Below are 21932 nucleotides of genomic sequence, written 5' to 3'. Positions count from 1 at the left end.
CCCTCCCTGGCCGTGTGGGGCCGGCCGGGACAGGACACGTCTGCCAGGGCCGCGGGGGCTCCGGACACGTCTGCCAGGGCCGGCGCTCGGGGGCTCCCGGGGGAGCGCAGGGCAGGCCGAGGGGATGAGGCCGGTGTGCTCAGGGCAGGGTGAGCACAGGCCGGCTGCGCGGCTCCTGCTGGGGAGGTTCACGTAAGTGGTTCTCCAGGGACTGTGAGGAGCGAGGATGAAGCTTTTTGACGTGCGTGGTTTGTGTAACGGCCCTTTCATGTACTGCCCTTGATAGAGGCAGCAGATGGACATTGTCATCTTATTTCCCCCTCTCTGGCTCAGTTTTTTGGTGAGCATTAACTAGCTCAAGAAACTCTTATCTGACCCTGTGATGAAGAGAGCAGTAGCTTAGAAATTAAGCGGGTAACTGATGGATTAATTTATCTGCTTTTTAGTGCTATTCTGCGCCAGCTAATGTTGTTGCTACTGTCTGCAGCCCAGGTCTTCTACGTGAGGCCTGTCCGAGCAGGTGACAAGCGGTGGAATAGGCTTGTGCCCTGAACACGCGTGTTTCTGTGCTTTCTGTCTTCCTCTTGAGCCTTCTGCGGTTCTGCCCCTGAGCGGCCGAGCTTTGCTTCTGGAAGCGGTCGTACCGAAGTCGGTATTTGCCTGCTGTGGGTTCCGTAGTACCTAAGTTAAGGCTTCTGCCCATCTGCTGCGGCAGTAGATACGGCTGTGTAAACGGGCTGGGAGAGACCTGAGGGGAATTGCTTCCGATTGTGCTTTCTCATCCGTTCCAGGATGGGAGACGAGGGGGAGAAGGGGCAGCAAAATGCCCCGTACAGCCAGATCCCCAAGTTCCGATTGTGCTTTCTCATCCGTTCCAGGATGGGAGATGAGGGGGAGAAGGGGCAGCATCCCCAAGAGGCTCCGGTAACTTGGAGCCGTCTGTCAGACTGACGTGGGAGGAGGCTAACCCTTGCTAACTTTAATGTTCCCTGTGCGTTTTCTCAGCGGCAGTGCTGCCGTAACCAGTTTCCCCATTCTCACTGGTCGTGCTGGGTGGCCTTTGGAATTACTTTTTTGGCTGGTTTTGTTGCCTCATCTAATTTGAAGCATGGCCCTGCAAGTGTTGCGCTGGCGTCGCCGAAGGGGCAGCGTCCCACTCTGTGAGGGTTGGCAGCGTGCAGCAGGGAGGGGAAACGCTATCGAATACAAACTGTATCAGCTATATAAAGTCTAGGCTCATAAAGCTGAGCCAAGCGTTTTGGTGCCTTGCAGAGTGACCTCTGCTGCCTTGGGCTCTCTGGGAAGCTCCTGATAAGAGTTGGGCATCTGAATGAGACTCAAAACCAGCCTTTTCTCTTAAAACCAGTGCAGAGTCACCACTTTCTTTTTAAATGCAACTGGAGAGGCATACGAGCAAGGCATTCGCTTGTCTCGGGAACACTGGAGGCTGCACCGATTCCCTGCCAAGCCTGGTGGTTTCAAATCCACGTCTCCCAGATCCCTGCGGGGTGCCCTTGCTTTTAGGCCATTTACTCTTCTGAAATGTCTGGGGTCTGCTGGCTTGCAGCGTGAAGTGACTTCCGAAAGCCTGGTCTCTGGTGATAGCCCTCACCAGAGGGGTAAGCTTGAACCACTTTCAGGAGATGAGCGTTGTGCCCAGGTCTTCTCATTCCACTTGTGCTCTAATCATTAAATCATTGTCTTACGAGGGAGTGTTGGCAAGTTCTTCTGCCGTTGCTGTTATGTACGGATCCTGCCCCTCGATTTGCTTTTGGCAAAGTGCTCTAGATTAAACCCTTGAGTACAGATCTGCGTAGAAGCTCTTAGCCTCGCTACAGTCATCGTATCGGAATGAAAATATAAAAGCAGTACAGAAAATATCCTAAAGCAAGACTTCAGAAGCATGGTGAATTTTGCTGGCTGGAAAGGTTACGATGTCAGGCTCTGCTGGGTTTGGCTGGGACATCTGCGGATGGCACGAGAGGAGCCGGTGTCCTGTGAATCTGGTCTTAGGGGACTTGCCCCAGGTCACCAGGTGGGTTTATGGCAAAGCAGGAATGAGTTCAGCTCTCCCACCTCCCTGTCAGCACTCCTCTTTTGGCCTGTCCTTTATTATTTCCCCTACCGCCCTTCTCTCTTTTTTTGGAGAAAGGAGTAGAGAGAAAGAACTGAAACTTTTAAAATTATTTACTGTAATACAGGCAGAATAAACAAGGGGACTAAACAGTAACATACATACAGTCATACAGTGTGCCTCAAGCAGATCGCCGCAGGTATTCCTTCACAAAATTTTCCCTAATCTGAGACGGTGAAACGTGTTTCACACTAAAGTCACATTCAAAGTAATCGTGGTGGTGTCCGCCTGGAAAAACAGTGCTGCTTGCATACGTGTCTTGGTTTAAAAGGAAAATGCTGTCTCTTAAAATGGCACAGGGCATTTTTGTCTTTGAAACACTGGTGAAGAAAAGCCCCGGCTGTCTCCAGTGGGCTCTTGTGAGTTACGTGCGTTGGACTGTAAACTTTGGAGTTATTCATTGACCGCGGATGAGCACAGTGGAAAAAGGAAGTTCACTTCACACTGTGGTTTCCTTCGCGTGTGCGGTTTTTTTTTCCTCCCTCCACAAATAGTGGATTATATATGAAGAAATCTCTGCAGTGGAGTGCAGGATGTTGGGTTTTGTCTATTCCCAATTAAACTGAAAATGTTCCGGTGAATAGAGAGCTTATTTATATGTGGTGTTATCTTGCACAAATTCACACGTGGTTGGACGATACCCGTTCATGTACCTGTTTTATCTGTTTTTGCTGCGAATCTATTTCTTTGTGCCAGGATCTCGCAACTGGAGCTAGACGTGAGGAAGTTTAGGCTGCACAGTGAAATTTTCCCCCTAAAGCAGCTTTAGTCACTGGCCATCCGAGCTGAGCAACGTCATCACTTGTTAGACACAAGATTTTTCCCTGACTGTACATCTGAGGCCTGTTATCTCAAGATAACATATCCCAAGTTAAGCGGTGAGCTGGGGAGGTATGAAAACAGCGAATCCTGTGCAAGTGTATCTCGGAGCACTGAACAAAAATATCATTGGGTTGGATCCTGGAGTCTGAGTTCGTGCCCACGAAAGGTTTGAGCTTGCTGCCGTAGGTGTCCGTGGGGGAAAGCTCCCTTTCCTTTCGGTGGGAGCTGGGCCGGAGTCTCGGTGCAGCTGAGCCAGTGGAAGGTCAACGCATTTCAGGAACTGATTATTCAGTGTAAAACTTGGTCATATGCGCTTGTCCTTGCAGAAAGAAATATTCTTAATGCCGCTTTGCGGTTCCAAAACACGTCTTTCTGTAGGGAAATTACAGTTGTTGTCCCAGGAACTTCTGTGAGATTACTCATAAAAGCAAAGGTTGCTGAAGAGAGGACTATTCAGTCGTAGCTTCTTTACATGATAATGTACCCCGCCTTCAAAGCATTAAACTGTGGCTGAGATTTATTAGGAAATGAGCAGGTAAATGAGAATAACTGGGTAAGGTGAGGAGGGAGCGGATCACCAGAATGCTGCTTTCTCTGGTTTTTTATTTATTTATTTGAGTTAAAGCCACTCAACAGCACCACGTTTGTCTCCTTGACAAGGGAGGGCACAGGAGAACTACTGTTTGGCCACGATGGCCCCGTCAAGCCAGGAATGTGTCCCTCAGTCTTTCCTTCTGGTCCCTTTTCCAGTGGACAGACTGACGCCTCCCACCACTCTGCAGCTGTAAGACACTGGCACTGAAGTACATGAACTAAATAATCCCCTTCTGAAGAAGGACCTTGCTCGTTTGCTCATCTTTCGGTGAAGGATTCTTTTCTCTTTGTGCGTTAGCGTAACTGGTGTTCCTGTGTCGTTTGCTCTTCCCCCAAAATTTACAGATCTCAGCTGGGAGCAGCTGCAAATGGGTGGGGTGAAGTTTTAACTGTATTCTTAACTGTCTTCACACTTTATTTTCTATTCCGCATTTAAAAAAGGCAAAGCAAAATGCTTCCATTTCTAAATCATAAGTTATGAAACTCTGGTCAGACACTGGGTAATGTCTGTATTGTGGGAAAGCCCGGAGGCTTCAGCTGCGACGGGGCCCCTTGTGCGAGCCGTTAACCAGGGAGTCCCAGCCCTGAGCAGCTCTCGACTGACATAGCTTTCCTGTCCACACTCTGTTGCTTTCTTTAGACTGGTACAAGCAAAATAATACGTTCTCCTCAATGTAGACATAGTTAGGCTTGTATATAACTGCATCTCTATGTACAGGAGGAATAAGCTGCCTGTACAGGTCCCGCTTCTTAGCAGAGTGCCGTTGTCTCCACCAAGGACTGTGCTAGAGTAGCTCAATTAAAAAGGAAAGTGAATGCAACCCCAACAAAATAATTGCGCCAGTGTAAACTCTGCAACCTCCAGACCATACACGGGGCACGCAGGAGGACAGCACAGGGGTGCAGAAAAGGGAAATGAGCTGCTTAAATCCCGAGGGCTTTGGCTACAACGCAGCTATTCTGACCTCGGTGCTGCAGTTGCTGTCGGTGCCGGCAGCAGCCTGTGGTGTTTGTTGTGTTTTTGTAGGGGCAGTTTTTAGTTTAGACTTCCTTCATTCTTGATGACTCTTGTCAGACCCCGCAGTGCTGCTTTAGAGGGTTGTTTTGTGGTATTCTGTGTTTCCATTCTAGGATTTGCAGGTAGGGGCACACGGTGTTTTTATCCTTAAAGAAGAAGGGGCAGAATCAAAGCTCAGCACAGACCTCTCTGCGGCTTTCATCTGTGTGATCAGTTCTGCCAAAATCAGCAACACGGCTGACACGGAGTCAACTTTGCAGGATTTGATTCTTCCAGAGTTACGGTCACGTTCAATGGCGGTAACAGGAAGAACGAATCTGCGTTTTAAGAAGGGTTGTGCAGAATTATTAAAATAACGAGGGATGTTGGGTTTTGTGTACCAGCTGATTTTTTTTTTTTTTTTAACAGCAGTTTACTTCCCAGCTAACAGTGATTATCTGTTTGTTTCAGCAGCTGGGAAGGTCCACAGCGAGCCAGGAGCTCAACACCTAAATGAGGCATTAAGTCTGGTGAGCTTGTACAAATTTCTCTTCTGCCGTATGTGCTTTGCTGGGTCCCAACCAGAGCTGTCTGTCTCAGCCCGTTGTCTGGCTGCGGCTGGGAGGTGCACACGTTCTGGCAGCGGCTCTCCGTGCATCCTCAGCCTTTGCCAGGTACCGCTAAGAGCACATTCGTTTGCTGCTGAATAATACAAGCCTTAAAAGTGGTTGACAGTGGGGTTGTGCTGAATGAGATATTACCACATCTCATGTGGAGCTTCGTATGTACGAGGAGAAATTGTGATCCTTTCTGTAAGGTTCCAGCGTGCCTGCTTTGGGCACTTGGAGACGAGTAGTTCATAGTGGGAACCCCGGGCTCGCAGTCTGTCCCACACCGTACCGGAGATACTCCCGATTCCAGGAGATTCTTTGGGTGCTGGTTAGTGACGTGTGCTGACCTGATTTTCTTTCTCCAGTAGATCTGTTGCTATCTGTCTGAAACTTCACCAGGGAACACTCGTAATAGAAATGGCAGGTAAGAGCACCTCAAAATACGGCAATGTAGGGAGAAGAATGGTTGCAGAGAATGTTTTTCAGTATGCTGTGATGGCTGTAATGCATCAGGTATGCGACGTGCGTCCCTTCCTGAGATCTTAATGATCCCTAAAGCTCTTCAGCTACTTCTCTTTTCTTGCCTTGGTCACATTCACTTTTACGCTGCATCCACTGTAGATTTGTCAGCTGAGGTTACTGTTCTAGCAACAAAGGCTCAGGTGTGACTTGTTCGAAAGTTTTATGAGGATGGAATTTATTCACAAAAAAGTACATGAGAATAATTTCTTCCTTACAGAGGCTAAACAGCTTTCCACAGCGTTCCTAGCTGTACTATTGATATTAATACGTCTTAATTTTACTTGTAGTGAAATTAGTAACAAAATTCCTCCCAACTTTTTTAAGATAAGAGAAAGTCCGGGACTTGCATACAGCTGCTGTTCATTGGTAATACAGTTTGGTTTTTGAAAGCACGGGTTGTGCTTGCTGACCTAATGTGTTGATCCTAGCCTTGATGGAGTGCTGTAGCACTCCAAGCTATGCAGTCAGACATGAAAGGGGGTATTTTCATTTGATTTCTTTTGTCTGTTCTTGGAAGTAACCCGGAACAGTTGAAAACTGCAGGGTCTCTGGGTGGGAAAAAGTGGTCATCTGGCTGCTTGCAGCTGGGCAGCAACAGAGGAGAGGTGTAATCCCGATCTTTGTGTACCCAGCGCACAGTTGCGGAAGTACTTGGAGCATTTTGTGAGCTTGAAAAATGACAGACTGCAGTGGCTGGTGCCCAGCAGGCCAGTTGGTTTTGGCCCCATCATTTGGGACTTCTGCACTAGAGGCTGGCAGCAGCTCTATTGCCCGTGACAGATCTGTACTGTAAGAGAGAGAAAATGGAAGAGAGCAGAACCAAAGTAACTAGCTGCAGCTTCGGCTGTTGAAGAGGGACAGAACAAAATTTTCCTTATCCCTCAAAAAAAAAAAGATTGTTAGAGAACCTGCTTTTACTGTGGTTGGTTAATCTTGGTCTCATTGACTTCTCTAGAGAGCTGTCTCTTTAGCTTTAAAAGCTTTGCCCCCTTCCTCTCCTTTGATCCAGTGTTGTTATGTCCTTTTGTAGGCTGCTGAGACGGACTATCCAGGAGAAAGCCCATTAGGGGTTTATAGCAAACAAAAAAATTAGTGCTAAGAAGTCCAAATTCCTATAGACCTTGAAAGCAGCCGTGGGACATCAGCACTACATGTGATGGGGTCAGCAGTGTTAACCAGTAACTAATACCAGCTTTAGAGGGCATCTGGATTAACGTAAAATGCATTTAGAGGAGATGGGTGAGGAGGGGTGGAAGACAATGTTTGTTTTTATAATGAAAAGTCTGCTGAAAAGTCAAGTTGGGCTGGTGACTTCAGACATGAGTCCATATTTAATTCTGAGGTACTCACAGTGGGCGTTATCCTCACCATATTTTCTGCGTGAAAATATGCCTTTCCTTTGCGTGAAGTAAAGCCTTTTCTTTCCTAAAGCATGGCTTACAGCTTTAGACTCTTCCCTGCCAACCTTCAAATGAAGCTAAGAAGCTGCTCCTGCAAAATGTCTTCTCACACAGAGATAATGGCAAGAGGAGGGGAACTCTTGTGCTGACAGTTCTTGTTCAGACATTTCCTCTCGTCTTCTGTGCCATTTGGAGGTTTTCCCAGGACATTCTTCATCTCTTCCTCTGGTTGTTTTTAATTCTGTTTACTGGGGCTGAAGTGGACTAGAGACAATTAGTCACAATGCCCTGGAATCAAACTTTAATCAGCACTGGAAGGCAAGAGCAGACATTCCCAAACATGTAGAAACGCACATCCAGGCACACGCATATACACAGACAAATCTGCGCGTCTGTTTAGAAGCTGACAGCGGCTGAAATGCAGAGGATTTAGGCATTTAATTACTTGATTTTAAAACATAGTTTCTTCTCAATGTAAGGTTTTCTTCACCATATCGCTTTTGTCAGCATTTGCTGATTTATTGTATCTGAATGCAAAGCTTTTTTTTTTTTTGCCTTTTTTTTTTTTTGCTGGGGCTTAACCTTACAGGAAAAACTTGACTTTTCAAGAAAAAAGGGTACCTTCGTGAGTCTTGTCACAACAAAATCATCCCTGACACCTGACTTGCCTTCTCTGAACTGGATGATATCCGAGTACTAAATTCCAGTTTGAGAGATGCTTTCCAAAGGCACCCTTCCTTACTGTCACAGGGACAGTACTACTGTCACACTACTACAGGTCCTAAGGCCTGATCAAAAGGCACCCTTCCTTACTGTCACAGGGACGTATCTACTACAGGTCCTAAGGCCTGATCCATGCGCCAGCAAGCCCACCTACTCAGAGCTCGTGTCTGAAGGTAAATCTGCTTGTCTGGACAATCGCCAGCCTTTCCTCTTGCTTTGGTTTTCTCGGAGGTTGTAACTAAAAACCTCTGTGCAGCCTGTTCCCCCCAGATGTTGCTGGCCTCTCCCCCCTTCCTGGGCAACCTCGTCCTGGAGCTTATTTTAAGGGTTTTTTTTGTCTTGCGGCGCCTTTTGCACAACTTTACACTGATGTGTAAAGGTATCAAATCCACGTGTCGCTTATTAGCTCATTTCTATTCCTCGCTCTAAGCCTGGCATGTGCTAGTTTAAATATCGTGTCCACTGCTGAGGAAGGAGAACAAGATGTTTGGTGTCTGGGGTGGGGATGAACGCACTGCAGTGAGTAACGTGAATGGCCAGAGCTGGCGATGGTTTTCTCTTTTGATTCTTGTGAGTCCCCTCGACCTAGGGCTCCACGGGTGCGTATTGGGAAGGTGTGGAGGATATTGCACTTGTTCAGCCGTATGAGAATGTTTCTGCATTCAGCTAATATCTGTGTTCTGCATTGTAGAAAAGGTGAATAACTTCCCACCGCTCCCCAAGTTTATCCCTCTGAAACCGTGTTTCTACCAGAATTTTGCTGATGAAATTCCCATCGATTATCAGTCTCTGGTGAAGAGAATCTACCACGTATGGATCTGTAAGTTGAATAAGAAACCTGTGCTGGGAAAACGTATGTGTGTAGTGAAAAAACATAGGTCTCAATTACTTACACACTTTAAAGTTTTGACTGCAATTAGTTGATGAGAAACGATGATTCATCTTAGAATACTGTAATGTAACTTTATGTCCAAATTTTAAGCTGCTGTGCCTTGAATCTTTGCCGCAGAGCTGCTGTTGAAGAAAGGAGAGAGTATCAGTGCTAGAAAAGTCTATTAGTAAATTTGAGGAGAAAAAAAGCAGACCGCACTTGATACCTTTATTAATGTCAAGTGATGTTTTACTCCCCAAAATAGCCCTCTTAAAGTAATTCCCAATTCACCTAAACTAAGATGAATAGGAGAATTTTAGGCAAGAAAATAAATGTGGCTCATTTGCTTGCTACCTGTCTCCCCACTTCGCTATAGGAAGGCTAAAATTCCCCCTTGTTTGTGCCCAGCCACAGATTTCCCTTCCCAGCTGAAGCAGTGTCTTCTAGCCGTACGCCGTCTCTTCCTTAGCTATCCATAGCCCGCAAAACGTTCCCCATCCTGCTGGAGGAGGGTGCTGATCCTCTTGGTCACAGCTGGTGATTTGCTGATATTCTGTATGAACAGACCTCCTGGCTCTGGGCTTGTGCTGCCTGGCTTAGCCATTCAAAAGCCAGTAATGAAAATCGACCATTCTTCTCCAAGGAATGAAATCGGATGAAAAATGGTGTGGCAGGCCTAGAGAACCACAGGGAATGCTTTGGAAGATTAAAAATCTTTTTGCCTTGCTTATCTTTTTTCCCCCAAATGCTTGTCATCCTATTTACCCTTCTCACTGAAGGAAAGCTTGTTTTCTGCCAGATATGCATTTGGTGGCATGGCTTTTATTCCAGATGCATGGGATGTGTGTATGAGAGAGATTTGTGTGCATAAATAATAGCATAATCTATCACTCCATTGTCCTTTCGTTATTTAGAGATGCTGAAATGAGCTCTGTAATTTTCTTGCCTGAAGAAACTGCTTGTCCCTTCAGACTAGCTGGTTAAACGTCGCATGCTGTAAAGCTGCCTTTGTCTGCGACTCTTCCGAAACAAAGCGCCCCTCATTCAAGTTAATGGCAGGCTGGAAAGGTGCCAGCCGTTTGGGCAACTCCTCTAGGCCTGGCCGAGGAGGCCCGACATTTTCACCAGGAGTTTTAAACTTCCATCTGCAGTGCACTTTTCTTCTGGGGTCTCCCCGACTTTTTGGGATGGGATGGAGAGAGACACACGCATGGAGGGAAGGCGGTAAACAAGAAAAGGCCGGTGTTAAAAATAGATACACAAAAGTCGTTGTTAGAAGGTTGAATGCTCATGACTTTAATTGGATGTGAACGTTTTCTTAAGGTGGATGGTGATTTGAGGAAACCTGTACCAGAGCTCCCACTACTGGAGAGCAAACTCCTACCTGATGTGCAGGGAGAACCAGAAGTTCCTTAAAACTCTATCGGTGCTCTTGGCGAGCAAACTCCTACCTGATGAGAACCAGGAACCAGAAGTTCCTTAAAACTCTATCGGTGCTCTTGGCTTGCTGGTTTTTTTTTTTTTTCTCTATCGGTGCTCTTGGCTTGCTGGTTTTGGTTGTTTTTTTTTTTTTATTAAGTAACTTTTGGAGAATAAATGACTTCTGAAAATAAACATTTGGGCAAGTACAGCTAATGACCGTATAAATGAAATTTAAATAATGAAAATTCTTTCTTCCCCCCCAATATTAAGATACATCCAAACCATTGCGTATAAAGCCTTGTTGTTAGCTACGCAGAAGAAATTTTCTTTGTAGTAAAACAATGTTTTATTTTAACTCTCATGTAATTTGTATGTCAGAAGCGGCAGCTGGGTTCGGATGCTTTCCATGCTAGATTCTCCCAGCTGTGTTGTCAGTAGTATTTTATGACCACAAAACTTTTGTAGTTGTTTAGCAGCCCCCGGGCTGCATGAAGGCAGGTGGTTCTGTGCCAAGAGGAGGAAAGAGAAGAGTCAGAAGGAGAGGCCAGCCTGGCGTCGGGCATCAGAGGACCAAGCCAGTGATGTGCAGGCATGCTGCAGAGCCACGGCATGTAGTGAAGAAAGGAATGGGCAGGGCATGTTCACTTACACGGGTGAAGAGAAATTCAGGGGTTTAATTTTGACTGAATAAATGAGGCCAGGGTCCAAAGTGTTACTGTGAGCTCATCACCAGGCGGTACTGAAGGGTCTTTTGTGTTTGGACCCTCTGCCTTCTCATTTCTCTTTATCTGTGCTAATTGATACAGGTTACCGCTGAGTTTTTTTAAGATTTACCACCTGTTTTCCAAAATAGGAGCTTGTAATTGGGCTAAGCCTCTTCGAGACTGGCAGAGCCTGGGGGGATGCAAGGACAGCTGCAGGGAGTCCCTGGAGTATTGAGGGGAGCGCGTGGAGGGAAGCGGGGAGCCCCTGGCATGGGGACTGAGCTCAGCCTGCGAAAGCTAGGAAGTGTGCAGCCCCCCTTTGCGGTGATGTTGAGCTTCAGGGAAAGGGGGGAGCAGCGTCACTTCATGCACGTCTACTTAGCGCAGCACTGGTGCGCTCTGGGGGCCGTTGTCAACTGTTCCTTTTTATCCAAGTGGCAGGAACAGGGATGCGAAAAGGCCTTTAAGCCACCCCTGTGGTCCCATGTTCTCAGCTTAATTGGAGTTTGCTTATCCCGTCACTCAAGGCAGCACTTACAAGCCCTGAAGCTAACTTCCAGGCTTCCTCGGAGGCCCAGGGAAGCAAAGAGAGAGAGAGAGAGCCTGCAAGGCGCTGTGCTGGCTCTGTAATAGCTCCTGAGGCAGCCTCAGCAAGCACGGAGACCAAAGTCGTATCGAGGCTGGGTGCAGGGCAGTGTTTTACAGCCCTCTCCTCATGAAGGGGTTTTGCTACAAATGGGAATTGAACCTTGCTTGTGATTCATCATAATACTGGCCTGAGTCTTGCATTGGTCACACCAGTTGCTACCCAGCTCTCCCTCCTTTGGCAGGTCCCAAAAGAGTTTCCTCGTCCCTCTGCTGCAGCGCTCCCTCTGGAGATGGATGTGTCTGTCCTGCCGGCTCCTGGGGTCACGCAGGAACCTGCGACTCGCTTGGGGCGGCTGCATCATTGGGCTTGAGTCTCCCAGTGCAGCGCGGACCCTTCCTGTTATAATACCGGGTGTTTGTTTCCTTTTTGCATGAAGACGTGAAACTGCACAGCCTCATGTTCTTTCCTCTGCCCTCTTTACAGTTTATTGCGCCACACTAGTAGTGAATATAATTGCATGCCTGGCGTGGTGGATCGGAGGAGGCTATGGGGTCAATTTTGGTTTGGCCATCCTCTGGCTTATCCTCTTCAGTCCCTGCGGCTACGTCTGCTGGTTCCGACCTGCGTACAAAGCCTTTCGGTAAGTAGAAGCCCATGAGGCGGTTTTGTTTCCGTTTCCTCTGGGAGAGAGATGTGTTGTTACTGGGGAGTGCTCCTATGGAGATCTCTTTGTCTGGGATAAAGACCAAGGACTTGATGTCTGAATGTCTTGTTTACTTTGGAAATAGAGAAGAATGTGGCTACTTATAAATACTAGAGGTAGGACTGAGGGTCACCCGCCTAGGATTGGAGGTGAGCAGCAGCGAGTAGTTTGCCACTTCCATGAGGATGAAATTCATATTTTACTTAAATATCTCAAGCTTAGCAGCACCCTCATATCAGTATAGCATTTAGATAGATAGTAATTTGGTAAAGCTTCATTGAGGCTTATTTTGATGGAAGACTATTAAGTTACTAGTTTTTGAGAACTCTTCTGTTTTTTGTCTCTAGATACTTGAGAGCTTGGCTGCTTTGCTTTTTAGATAAAAGCAGTTCCCTGGAGCGAGTCCTTCTGAAACTCCACAAATATTTAAAGCCATCCTACATTTTCACTTTAATTAATAATATTTTGCATTTGCTCATGCTTGCTGTGGATCACGAGGCGTTATTCAGACATTAATGCATAATGCTTGTCAGAGCTGTGAAGGTCCCGAGCAGTTTCCAGCCTGACGCAGGGAGAGGGGGCACAGAGGAGGGAGGGACCTGCCCAGTGTCACGCTGCGGGTCACCAGCAGACCCCACACACCAGTCAGGGATTTGACTCTGAAGGTGAAGCTCGCTCTGGTTCCCTGTTACCAGAATATTCTGGATTTTGATGATTCACCAGATTCTGTGATGAGTTGGTTTAGATAACAGCAAAAGCAGCTGATAGAAATGGGAGTTGGCAGGGGGGTCCTATCTATTTAGCACATGCTAAATTAGTTGTTTAAATGCTCTTCCGAGTTTACGCTTTGTATACTAACAGCGCTGGGCAGTTAACGCACTGGTGGTGCTTAAAACATCAGTGACTACGTCATGGAGTACAGGGGAGGATTATTTCTGATGGAAATGGAAGGCCGCTGGGTTGGATTCATTGGAAAGTTTTAAAAGACATGAAAATACTAGCTCTGAACTCTTGCCCTCTGGGGCTGGGGTTTTGTCTCCATCCCTAGTTCAGAAGCCCGAGGGCCTCCGAGTGCCGGCTAGAGCTCTGTTCAAAGAGCAGTTTCCATTCTGAAGTCTGGGAAAAATTACTCCTCCCCGTTGACCTCCTCTGGGCTTCACAAGGACCATTTCTAATTATTTCTTTAATGTTGTTTGTATGTGTTTGTGCAACTGAATACTGAAAGGTCCCCGAGGTTACTCTGTGTAAAGGCTTCTACAGTTAAAAAAAGAATAAGCCCTAGGGGACAGACTTGGCAAGCCCACAGATCACTGACTTTAACATCAGTTTGTAGAAGAGGCTTAAAAAACACTGCAGTGGGGCAGCACTGTTTCTTGTGGGATTGCAGCTAGTCGTGATTCAAGAAAGCAAGGTCAGACCCACTTGCTGTGCTTGGTCTGGGAAGAGGCAACCCTTCAATATTGGCATCAGGTACTGCGAAGATGCTTTCCTAAAACCTACATCTGCATCCAAAATTAAATTAGCTGCAGAGCTTTGGCGCTAGGGCAAAGCTGTTGCAAATCTGCACCAGAAAGCTGGATCAGAAATCACCTTTTCTGTGTATCCCCACTAATTCCCACAGATCCTTTCAAATGAAGACTCCTCCAGCCCTTTCAGGACGTAGTTGCAAGAGTCTGTTTGAAGGCTCAGCTTCGAGCCTAATCCTTGTTAATTGGATTATGATAGGCACTACTGTGAACAGTCTGTGTTTAAAGTATTTCTTTCACATGGCTGTACTCTGAGGTGATATTTGAAGGGTGGGATCGTGAGGATACTCGGGGATGGCAAGTTTCTTTCACAGCATCTCCGTGGCCATCTTTTGGAAGATGAAAGATAACTGTACTAACACGCGGCACAGAGCGGCAGGGGTCTGGCCGGAGGCTTTTCCACTTGTCTCGGACTAGCCAGGGTCCACAGCATTGACCTCTCCAGAGCCTGGGGTCCTGCCTCCCTCATCTCCTCTCTAGGCATTAGGGCTAGAATTATAATACTAATAAGCATTAAAATAATAATAATTAAAATAATAAACATGAAAATGCTTTCAGGGTTTGAGCAGAAGCTGGGAGTGACTGGGGCTCTTTTGTAATCTCCCCCTTGCACCAAGATGCCTCATAGGCAACTGAAGTGTTTTTTGTAAATCTCTTCTGTAAATCATGGACCCTTTGAGTTCCTGAGAGAATGGGAATCATTTGTATCATTAAAAATGATAGTTTGGGGAGTTTTAGATGTGCCTGGGCTCACAGTGAAAGGCTGGCTCATCGACGTAGCTGGTTTAATGAGATGAAGATGTTCTGCTGCAGTTCTGTGGCAGAGCCAAAACTCGGGCAAGACAGTGCTGTGCCCCAGTGCACCCATGACGGAGAGATCATGAACGTACCTGGTCTGTTCAGCCTTCTTGTTTGGGATCATATTCATGATGTCTATTATACCTGCATAAATTAAAGGACCTCACATATTCAGGACCCTCTCGACCTGTGCATCCTGGAGATGTGGAGCCCACAAAGATGCGAAAGCATGCTTCTGCATTTCCCCAGACAGGGTACCACCCGCTTCTCTTGTGGCTGTTTTTCCTCCTGTTATGTCCCAGTGCCGGATTATTAACCGTGGGTGTGTAAGCGTGATGACGAGCAGCCGCTGAGACGTTCCCAGCTGGAATTCTCATGCTCAGCAATCACTTTTAGCATATGGGCAAACTCTGCCTGCAAGCGTTCAGGCCCCCTTGTGCCTACTTGCCAGTGGCTGAGCTGCACAGGTGTCGGGCTGTGCTGTCTTCAGATGTTTGGTCAGACAAACGATTCAGGCACTCTGTTCTGCAGGAGACTGCCGCTCCTCGTGTGTCATCATCAGGCAATTACTTTGGTAGAGGAATTGCAGGAGCCGGGCCTATTGGAAGAGGTTAGGCGCTGATGATTCATGGATCTGCGTGCTTTCACTGCCAGGGAAAGAGGAGTAGCCTTCAAAGTGCATAGCTGTAGAGGGATCTCTTCTGAGATACCAGATTCGAGGGTTTGTACGTGATGGGGTCAAACATCAGTGTGAAGTAACGCGAGGTGCCAGTCTCCCCCTAACATCCTCTCTTCCTTCACAGGTCGGACAGCTCGTTTAATTTTATGGCCTTTTTCTTCATCTTTGGCGCACAGTTTATTCTCACGATCCTGCAGGCGATTGGTTTCTCCGGATGGGGAGCTTGGTAAGCAGGATGCTCCTACAGTCTTACAGCTGAGCACTCGGCTCCCATGCCTGAGAGTTTCAGGCTATGGGCTGTTTCCATGAACTTTTGAGAAACTGGTGGGAGTCTGTACAGGGTGGAGCAGAAGAAGCTTTTTGTTTTCCTCTGTGGCATAATTATATCTGCTCTTGGAGTACACAGTTCTGTTTTCACTGCTGTATTGGCAGAAGTCGGATATCCTCACCCGCTTGTTCTTTTTAGCACCTTCCCACAATGTCCATTTCTTTTTACCGTTTAACCAGCCAGTTTCAAGATTCATCTGATCCTCTCTTAGCATTGCCCTCAAAGTATTCGCAGCACATGGTGAGCAGTGCACGATGACTCACTGTTGGCCTATAGAGCGAGTATTGTGAGAGTTGTCCTAAAATAAATGGGAGCGTTTTAGTGTCGGTCCCTGGTTATGTTATAATTGTTTGGCGTTTTAACTTTCTGTCTCTAGAGACTTGAGAGCAATTTCCTGCTGAAACTACCAATGATAGAAAGTCCTAGCGCTCCGAACAGCATTTTGTTTTCTTAACTGCTGATGCTCCCCAGTTGCCCTACCTGGTTATTGCCATCAAAGGAACAGAGATGCAGCGTAAATCATAGGACCCTCATGTTCCCTGTTCCCAGGTCTGGTCTCTAGACGCACAACCTCTGCGCAACCAAAAGCACCTTGGGAATAAATCTTCTCTTCCCAAAGTCTGTGCAGCTGGCTGTCCCCTGAAGGTCTGAGACTGGATTAGCGAGGGATGCTGGCAAGTGAGATTTGAGATCTTGGGGAAATACCTGCCTGAGCTGCATTTAGTTGTGTCCATTTTCTCCATTGTTCTTTCCATTTTCAAGAGCTTTAAAGCTGCCTTGTAATTTCTGGGTATGAGTAAGCAGTTTTTCTGATAATAAGGACGCTTAAAAAAGAGAGCTGTAATGATATTCTTTCTTTCTTTCTGTTTCTTCCAGCGGATGGTTGGCGGCCATTACTTTCTTTAGCACCAATGTCGCAGCTGCTGTGTTTATGCTGTTTCCTGCCATTATGTTTACAATGTCAGCGGTCGCAATGCTGATCTGCATTTTAAGGGTAGGTGCTTCAGATGTCTCTCTGACTTGGAGTATCCGCACTTTGTATAGCAATAAATGTGAACAGGCAGCTCAGCAGCCACTGTAAGCCATCACGGCTTTTAGAGGTTTCATAGTGTAGTCAGTTGGTGTCTCTCAGAGTATCTAGAAGACAAATCCAGATAACACAAGACAGCTGGGGCTGGATGTTGTCACCGTTTGATGTGGCGATGTTCCTTTACGTCACTCGAAGCAAGCTTCATTGCTCGTTGGGATGGTCATTGATGGTACAGGTGAAGCACCTCGAGATGGCCTGCAGTGGGGACTGGGTGGCAGGATGGGAAGCGGTCCTCGGTTCTCTGCAGAAAGAAGGATTTGGAGGTAGGACTGTCTGGAAAGCTTCAGCAGACTGATGGTAGAGGAGGAGAGAAGACAGAAGCCCCGCTGAAGCAGCAGTGTCAGTTTTACAGAGGTTTCGGCCCGCTGGCCTGGGTTGGCTGCCTTGCTGTGGGATCCCCAGCCTGAATCCCAGACGTGTGGCTGAAATGGGTTCAAGTCTTGGGTTGATATTATCTGTTTGCACCTCTGATCACTGTATTATTACATTTTTAGTGCTTTTGTTCCTTGGAAATACAGCTCTTTACAGAGAGAGAAACAAATACACGAACCAGTACCAAAGTGACTATAGCTCTTCTGAGGAAGAGGTGTGGGTACCTGTTGCTGACTTTCCTCTTGTTCTCTCTTTCATCCATTAGGTACATAAAATCTACCGAGGGGCTGGTGGAAGCTTTCAGAAAGCTCAGGACGAGTGGAACAGCGGCACATGGAGGAACCCCCCCAGCAGGGAGGCCCAGTACAGCAATTTTTCTGGGAACAGCCTGCCAGAGTATCCCACAGTGCCCAACTATCCCCCGGGAAACCAATGGCCTTAAGCAGCAACAGCTGCAAACTGCCTGGATTCTCTTCTTTTTGGTCTTTTTATTATTGTTATTTGAAAAGATCATTTGCATTCCTCCCCAAGCACCCCAGTCATCTTGGGGACTCTTTTGGTTTTTGTCTCCTCATCACTGCAGAAGATAATGTGCTGTCAGCCCTTGCCACCTCCGGAGCACTGCACGGCCTTATCGGAAGGTTTTTTTGTTTGCCTTGAGTTACCAGTATTTGTCTCGTTGCAGACTGAAGAACCAACCGTTCACTGCCCTTGCTTGAGGGAATCTTCTCATGACCGTATGTGAAAAAGGCTTCCCCACGACGGCGAACACTACCACGGCTGCTCCTTCTCCTGCCTCCCTGCTTAGTTTTCATCACATGCACAGCACACCACCAAGTCGTCTGTAACTGTAACAAACGCAGTCAGAGCAGTAGTAGCAACCGGTGTTTACTCTCCCGGATAAATAATCTGGAATTTTTCACTCTAAGGGAAATGCAACACCTAAATTATTTGGTACTAGTGATATCGAAGGTATTTGTAAAATCTACAACCTCATTTGCTTGCGCTCTCTGGTGAAGAATCCTTTAGATAACGGCGCTTGCTGTGGGTGAGTGTTGTTCAGATGTGAAGTCCGCAAGAGTCCTCATTTGTCTGGCTAGGACTATTGTTATGCTGGAAGTCTTGCTTTCCCTGCTGCCAAACGTTTTTGCCAGATCTGTCGGCTTCAAAGGTGCAGATTCATCTCATTTGGTTACCGATTGCTCGCTAAAAGCCTGATTCAAAGCCCACTGGAAACTACTGAAAAGCTTGCTGACACTGGGCTTTGGGCCTGGCTCCCTGGGTGATGCTCACCCCGTTACAGGTAGGCAGCACGAGATCTCTGAGCCAACTTCCACTTATACGGCTGACCCAAGAAATGCCCCACGGGACACACCTTGCCCTGTTGGGACACCCTTTTTTCTGGGCTCCCAGCCGGTAGCCACGTGCAAGATAACTATTGATCTCGGTGCTGGGGCCCCAGTGTGGTTTGGGAGTGATCCTGTTACAATGAATAGTTTTAATTCTGCCTTCTACCGATGTAGTTGAAATCCAAACGTTCTGCAGTGGGGTCTGGTAGACCAAGGAAAGCTTGTTAGTCCTCGTAACTGACGTTAGCTGTGCAGACCTGGACTGCGTTTGTGTAGCCAGCAGCACTTTCCTTCCATGTACGAGCAGAGAGATTTTTGCCTTTTTCCAAGAATCAGCTAAAGGGAGGATAAAGCTGTTGGGAGGGATTGTTTTCCCTGAGAGCTAGCATCCGTCTCGTGGTTCATCTCCATTCTGTGCATGCACGTCAGGACTTCTGTAGCCTGAGCCATCCAATTCCCCCGTGTCCTACAGCGATCCAAGCAGCAAAGGCTGCAGTTTTTTCTTCTCCCTCAACAGCCTGCTGTGAATTTTTTTTTTTTTCAAACCTGTCAAAACTGGGAGGTCAGTTCCCAATATTTTTATAGGGAGTGAGTGTTCAAAGTCTTCGGCTCTGAAAGTTTCGGCCAATGATCCTGTGAAGGACGGAGAGCTCCGCTGCGGAGACTTGGGAGGTGTTGGGCACCCCGTGGGTCAGACCCAGAGCCTGCCCGGCTTGGCAGGCTGGCGGATGGGATGCCAGAGGTGTTACGGTGTAAGTGGAGTCACTCCAAATTCACACTGAGTAACTGGAAAACAAAATTGGCTCCTGGAACGGGACAGGGAGGTTGTCCTAGCTAGGTGGAATTGATTTGCAAGTGATCTTTTGAAAACTCTCTCTACATGTGCCTTATCTAATAAAATATTAGTTCACGAAGGAGAACTCTTCCTTCCGCATTGCCCCTGCAGAACTTTCCATTTGCTCTATTAACTTTTCCTGTGTCATACTGTAAATACTAAGTGAAGTACAGCTTGGAGTCTGCATGACACCTTTGTTACTAGGGCCAAAGCGAAAGCAAACATGAATCAGAGGGCAGAGCCTCCCTGAATTTCCGTTTACAAGCAACACTGACGCCCTGCTGCAGAACCAGCCTTTTCCTGGGTTTGGGATATTTAACGTGCTCCGAACACGAGGGTTTTTTTTTTTCTTGCGAGTGTGCAATGTGCTTGTAAGTACGAACGCTTGAAGCCTTCTTAACAGAACACGACCCGATCGCGTTGTCAAGCTTTTAGGTGCCTTTGTCTTGTGTCAAGTGTAATTTTAAGTGTTCTTTGTCGCTTGCCATCGGAGAGTGATAGAAGAACTGCCTGTCGATTAACTCCCTGGAAATACGATTGCACTACGGGGGAGTGAGGGGAGGTTAATGGGGCTGAATGCGAGGTTTGTCATACTTGGAAGCCAGAACATGGTGCACCTGTGTACCACGCTCCCCCCGGCCCTGCCCCTCGCCATCCTCGGCCTCTTGCCAAAATTTTTCAGAAGCGATTGGTGTCTGTCCTTTTTTAGGGTGTCAGGTTGGAGATTTCAAAGGAACCAGGAGGAGAAGCATCGCCGGGGACTCCGCATCCTGCTTCTCTTTCTTTTTCCCACCCCCCTCCCCCTTGGATAATCTGGGGGGCTGTTTTGAAGCACCCACGTTCGCTCACGTTGCAAATGCTTGATGCAAGGGGAAGGGGTACTTAGGAGCCTGCCCACCAAAACGGTCGGAGCCAGACACCAAAATCGCGACCCGTTAGCATACGCTGCTTGAGATCCCTACAGAGCTTAAACGAACCTCTCTGGATGGGATCTGCCATCTCTCATCCCCCCTCCATCCTCTTCGATGCCAGAAACCGTAATTCCAGAAAGTTGACTCAACACGCTGCCTGAACTACCGTGGCTTATTTTTTTGGGACGACTCTGTATGTTTTAAAATGTTTACATTAGATTTCTAAGACTTCTTAACACCATTAACCTGGGCCTGGCTCCTGGTTTCCTTCGGCATCACGTGGCGTGTGTGCGCGCGATGTTTCCCGTCGCTTGTGGAGCTCTGGTTTTTGTTTGCGTTTTTCTCCTGATCACAAGACAATAAATGCTCATCCTGTGCTTGATGAGAAGAACTGGCCGCATTAGAGAAGTGTGTCTGTTCCTAGGTAACCGGAGTTATCTGGCAGAGGGAAATGGCGAAATCTCTGTTTTCCTCCAAAGTCTCCCACCACATGTTGTTTTTTTTCCTTAAAAGAGCAGCACGTTTATGGACGAAGCTCATCCTCTGCTGGGTGGGTGTGAGAGTGGCACGCTATGGTTTGTGCTCTTACAGGTGCCTGATAAGGTGCTGCCATTATTCTCCTTTCCTAACGAAGGGAACGGAGAGCAGAGGTGGGGGCGGGGGTGAGAAAGTCGCATCTCCTGAGCGCTGGGGTCGAGGTCTGTTTTCCTGGGCTCTCCTTAGCTGTCCAGAGCCTCGCACCGGCCCCTTGCAGCGCTGGCTTCTGCCTTCTCTGGTTTATTGGCCGGAGGGAGATCATTATCCCTGGAGTAAACGGGCCGTTCGACAGCGAAGGTGAGTTGAATTGCTCTATTTAGCACGTAGCTGAATTTATTGCCCCAAATTACCGTATTGTGGCTACATACCCCAGTTCCGCTCCATAGCAGATATTTAATCCTAAAAGAGCCGTTTTCATCACAGCTGCTTGGTACGACATCTGCTAATCTCAATGCCTTCCTTATCTCCAAAAGCCTCGTGCCAGGTACCCCCTGCCCAGCCACCGGCATCTCGCTTTCACCGGCAGTGGTTTCCTACAGCTGCTCGCTGCTGTGCCGGTGATGGGTTGAGCACGAGGATGAAACGGCTTTTGCTCAAATTCTTGCTCCAGGCCCTCAAAATCTGAGCACAAGGCACAGCTCTAAGCTCCTGCTCCAGCTGCTGCTAGGGCAGGTCCTTGGCACTTGGGAGAGACGAGTTGTTCGCCTCCGCCGCGCTCCCTGCGCAAGAGCCGGGGCTCGGCAGGAGGACGGGGCAAGGTTCGTCAGGAACGAGCCCGAAGCGCGGGGACGGGGGGGTGGTTGTGCAGCCGAGCTCAGCCCCCCGCCCCGAGGAGCTCCCCAAAAGTCTTGGGGGTCCCTGGTGTCAGGGTGGGGGCTCTTCACCCGGGGGCGCATCGGATGGGACACTGGGAGGGGCCTGGCTTTTTCCTGTGTCTGGTTCTCGATGTGTTTCTGTCGCTCTTCGGTTTCCCAGGCCCTCAACGCAAGTGTTTCACGGCAGGAAGGTTTCGTGCGCCCGCCCCCGAGCAGCTCGTTCTCCCGTGCGTGATCAAGAGGGGTTCGTTTTGTGTTGTCTGCTTGCGAATTAGCCCTAATTAACTCGTGCCCACGGGAGGAGGGCAGGGTTCAGAGCTGGACGCTTTCCCGACAGAAATTCCCCGGCTTTTCTCGCTAACTCGCCGGTGCTGAGCCGGTTCCGTAGCATGAGCTGTACAGGTATCTGCAGTACAGGTCTCTGCAGACCACGCCTGGCACACCGCGCCTTCGCTGCCGGAGGTTTGCCTTGAACTAAAATCAAAACGATTTGCTTTCCCCCTCTCCCGCTCCAGAGGATGGGTAAATTCTCAAGCCAAATGTCTGAACAACTCACGTGTCCTCAAAGTGCTTGAAATCGCCTCTTTCTGCGGCCGGGGG

General features: G+C 47.9%; 1 protein-coding gene across 1 annotated transcript; it reads left to right on the top strand.

Moving 5' to 3' along the window:
- The first annotated feature begins 5019 nt into the window (after positions 1–5019).
- SCAMP4 (secretory carrier membrane protein 4) lies at positions 5020–20376 on the top strand. Its single transcript, XM_009284867.1, has 7 exons — positions 5020–5077; positions 5527–5582; positions 8495–8623; positions 11873–12029; positions 15220–15321; positions 16300–16417; positions 17151–20376. The coding sequence occupies exons 2-7, from the start codon at positions 5576–5578 to the stop codon at positions 17325–17327; spliced, it is 690 nt and encodes a 229-aa protein (XP_009283142.1). The 5' UTR covers positions 5020–5077; positions 5527–5575; the 3' UTR covers positions 17328–20376.
- Positions 20377–21932: the final 1556 nt, after the last annotated feature.

The sequence above is a fragment of the Aptenodytes forsteri genome, unplaced genomic scaffold (genome assembly GCF_000699145.1).
Source record: "Aptenodytes forsteri isolate BGI_AS27 unplaced genomic scaffold, ASM69914v1 Scaffold391, whole genome shotgun sequence".
In the NCBI taxonomy this organism is placed as follows: domain Eukaryota; kingdom Metazoa; phylum Chordata; class Aves; order Sphenisciformes; family Spheniscidae; genus Aptenodytes; species Aptenodytes forsteri.
This window is presented reverse-complemented; position numbering and strand designations above follow the sequence as displayed.

Excerpts from the sequence above, each read along its gene's own strand:
- SCAMP4 (XM_009284867.1), top strand. Across the intron at positions 8,624-11,872 it reads AATCTACCACGTATGGATCT|TTTATTGCGCCACACTAGTA; the intron begins GTAAGTTGAATA and ends CCCTCTTTACAG. Across the intron at positions 15,322-16,299 it reads TTCTCCGGATGGGGAGCTTG|CGGATGGTTGGCGGCCATTA; the intron begins GTAAGCAGGATG and ends TGTTTCTTCCAG.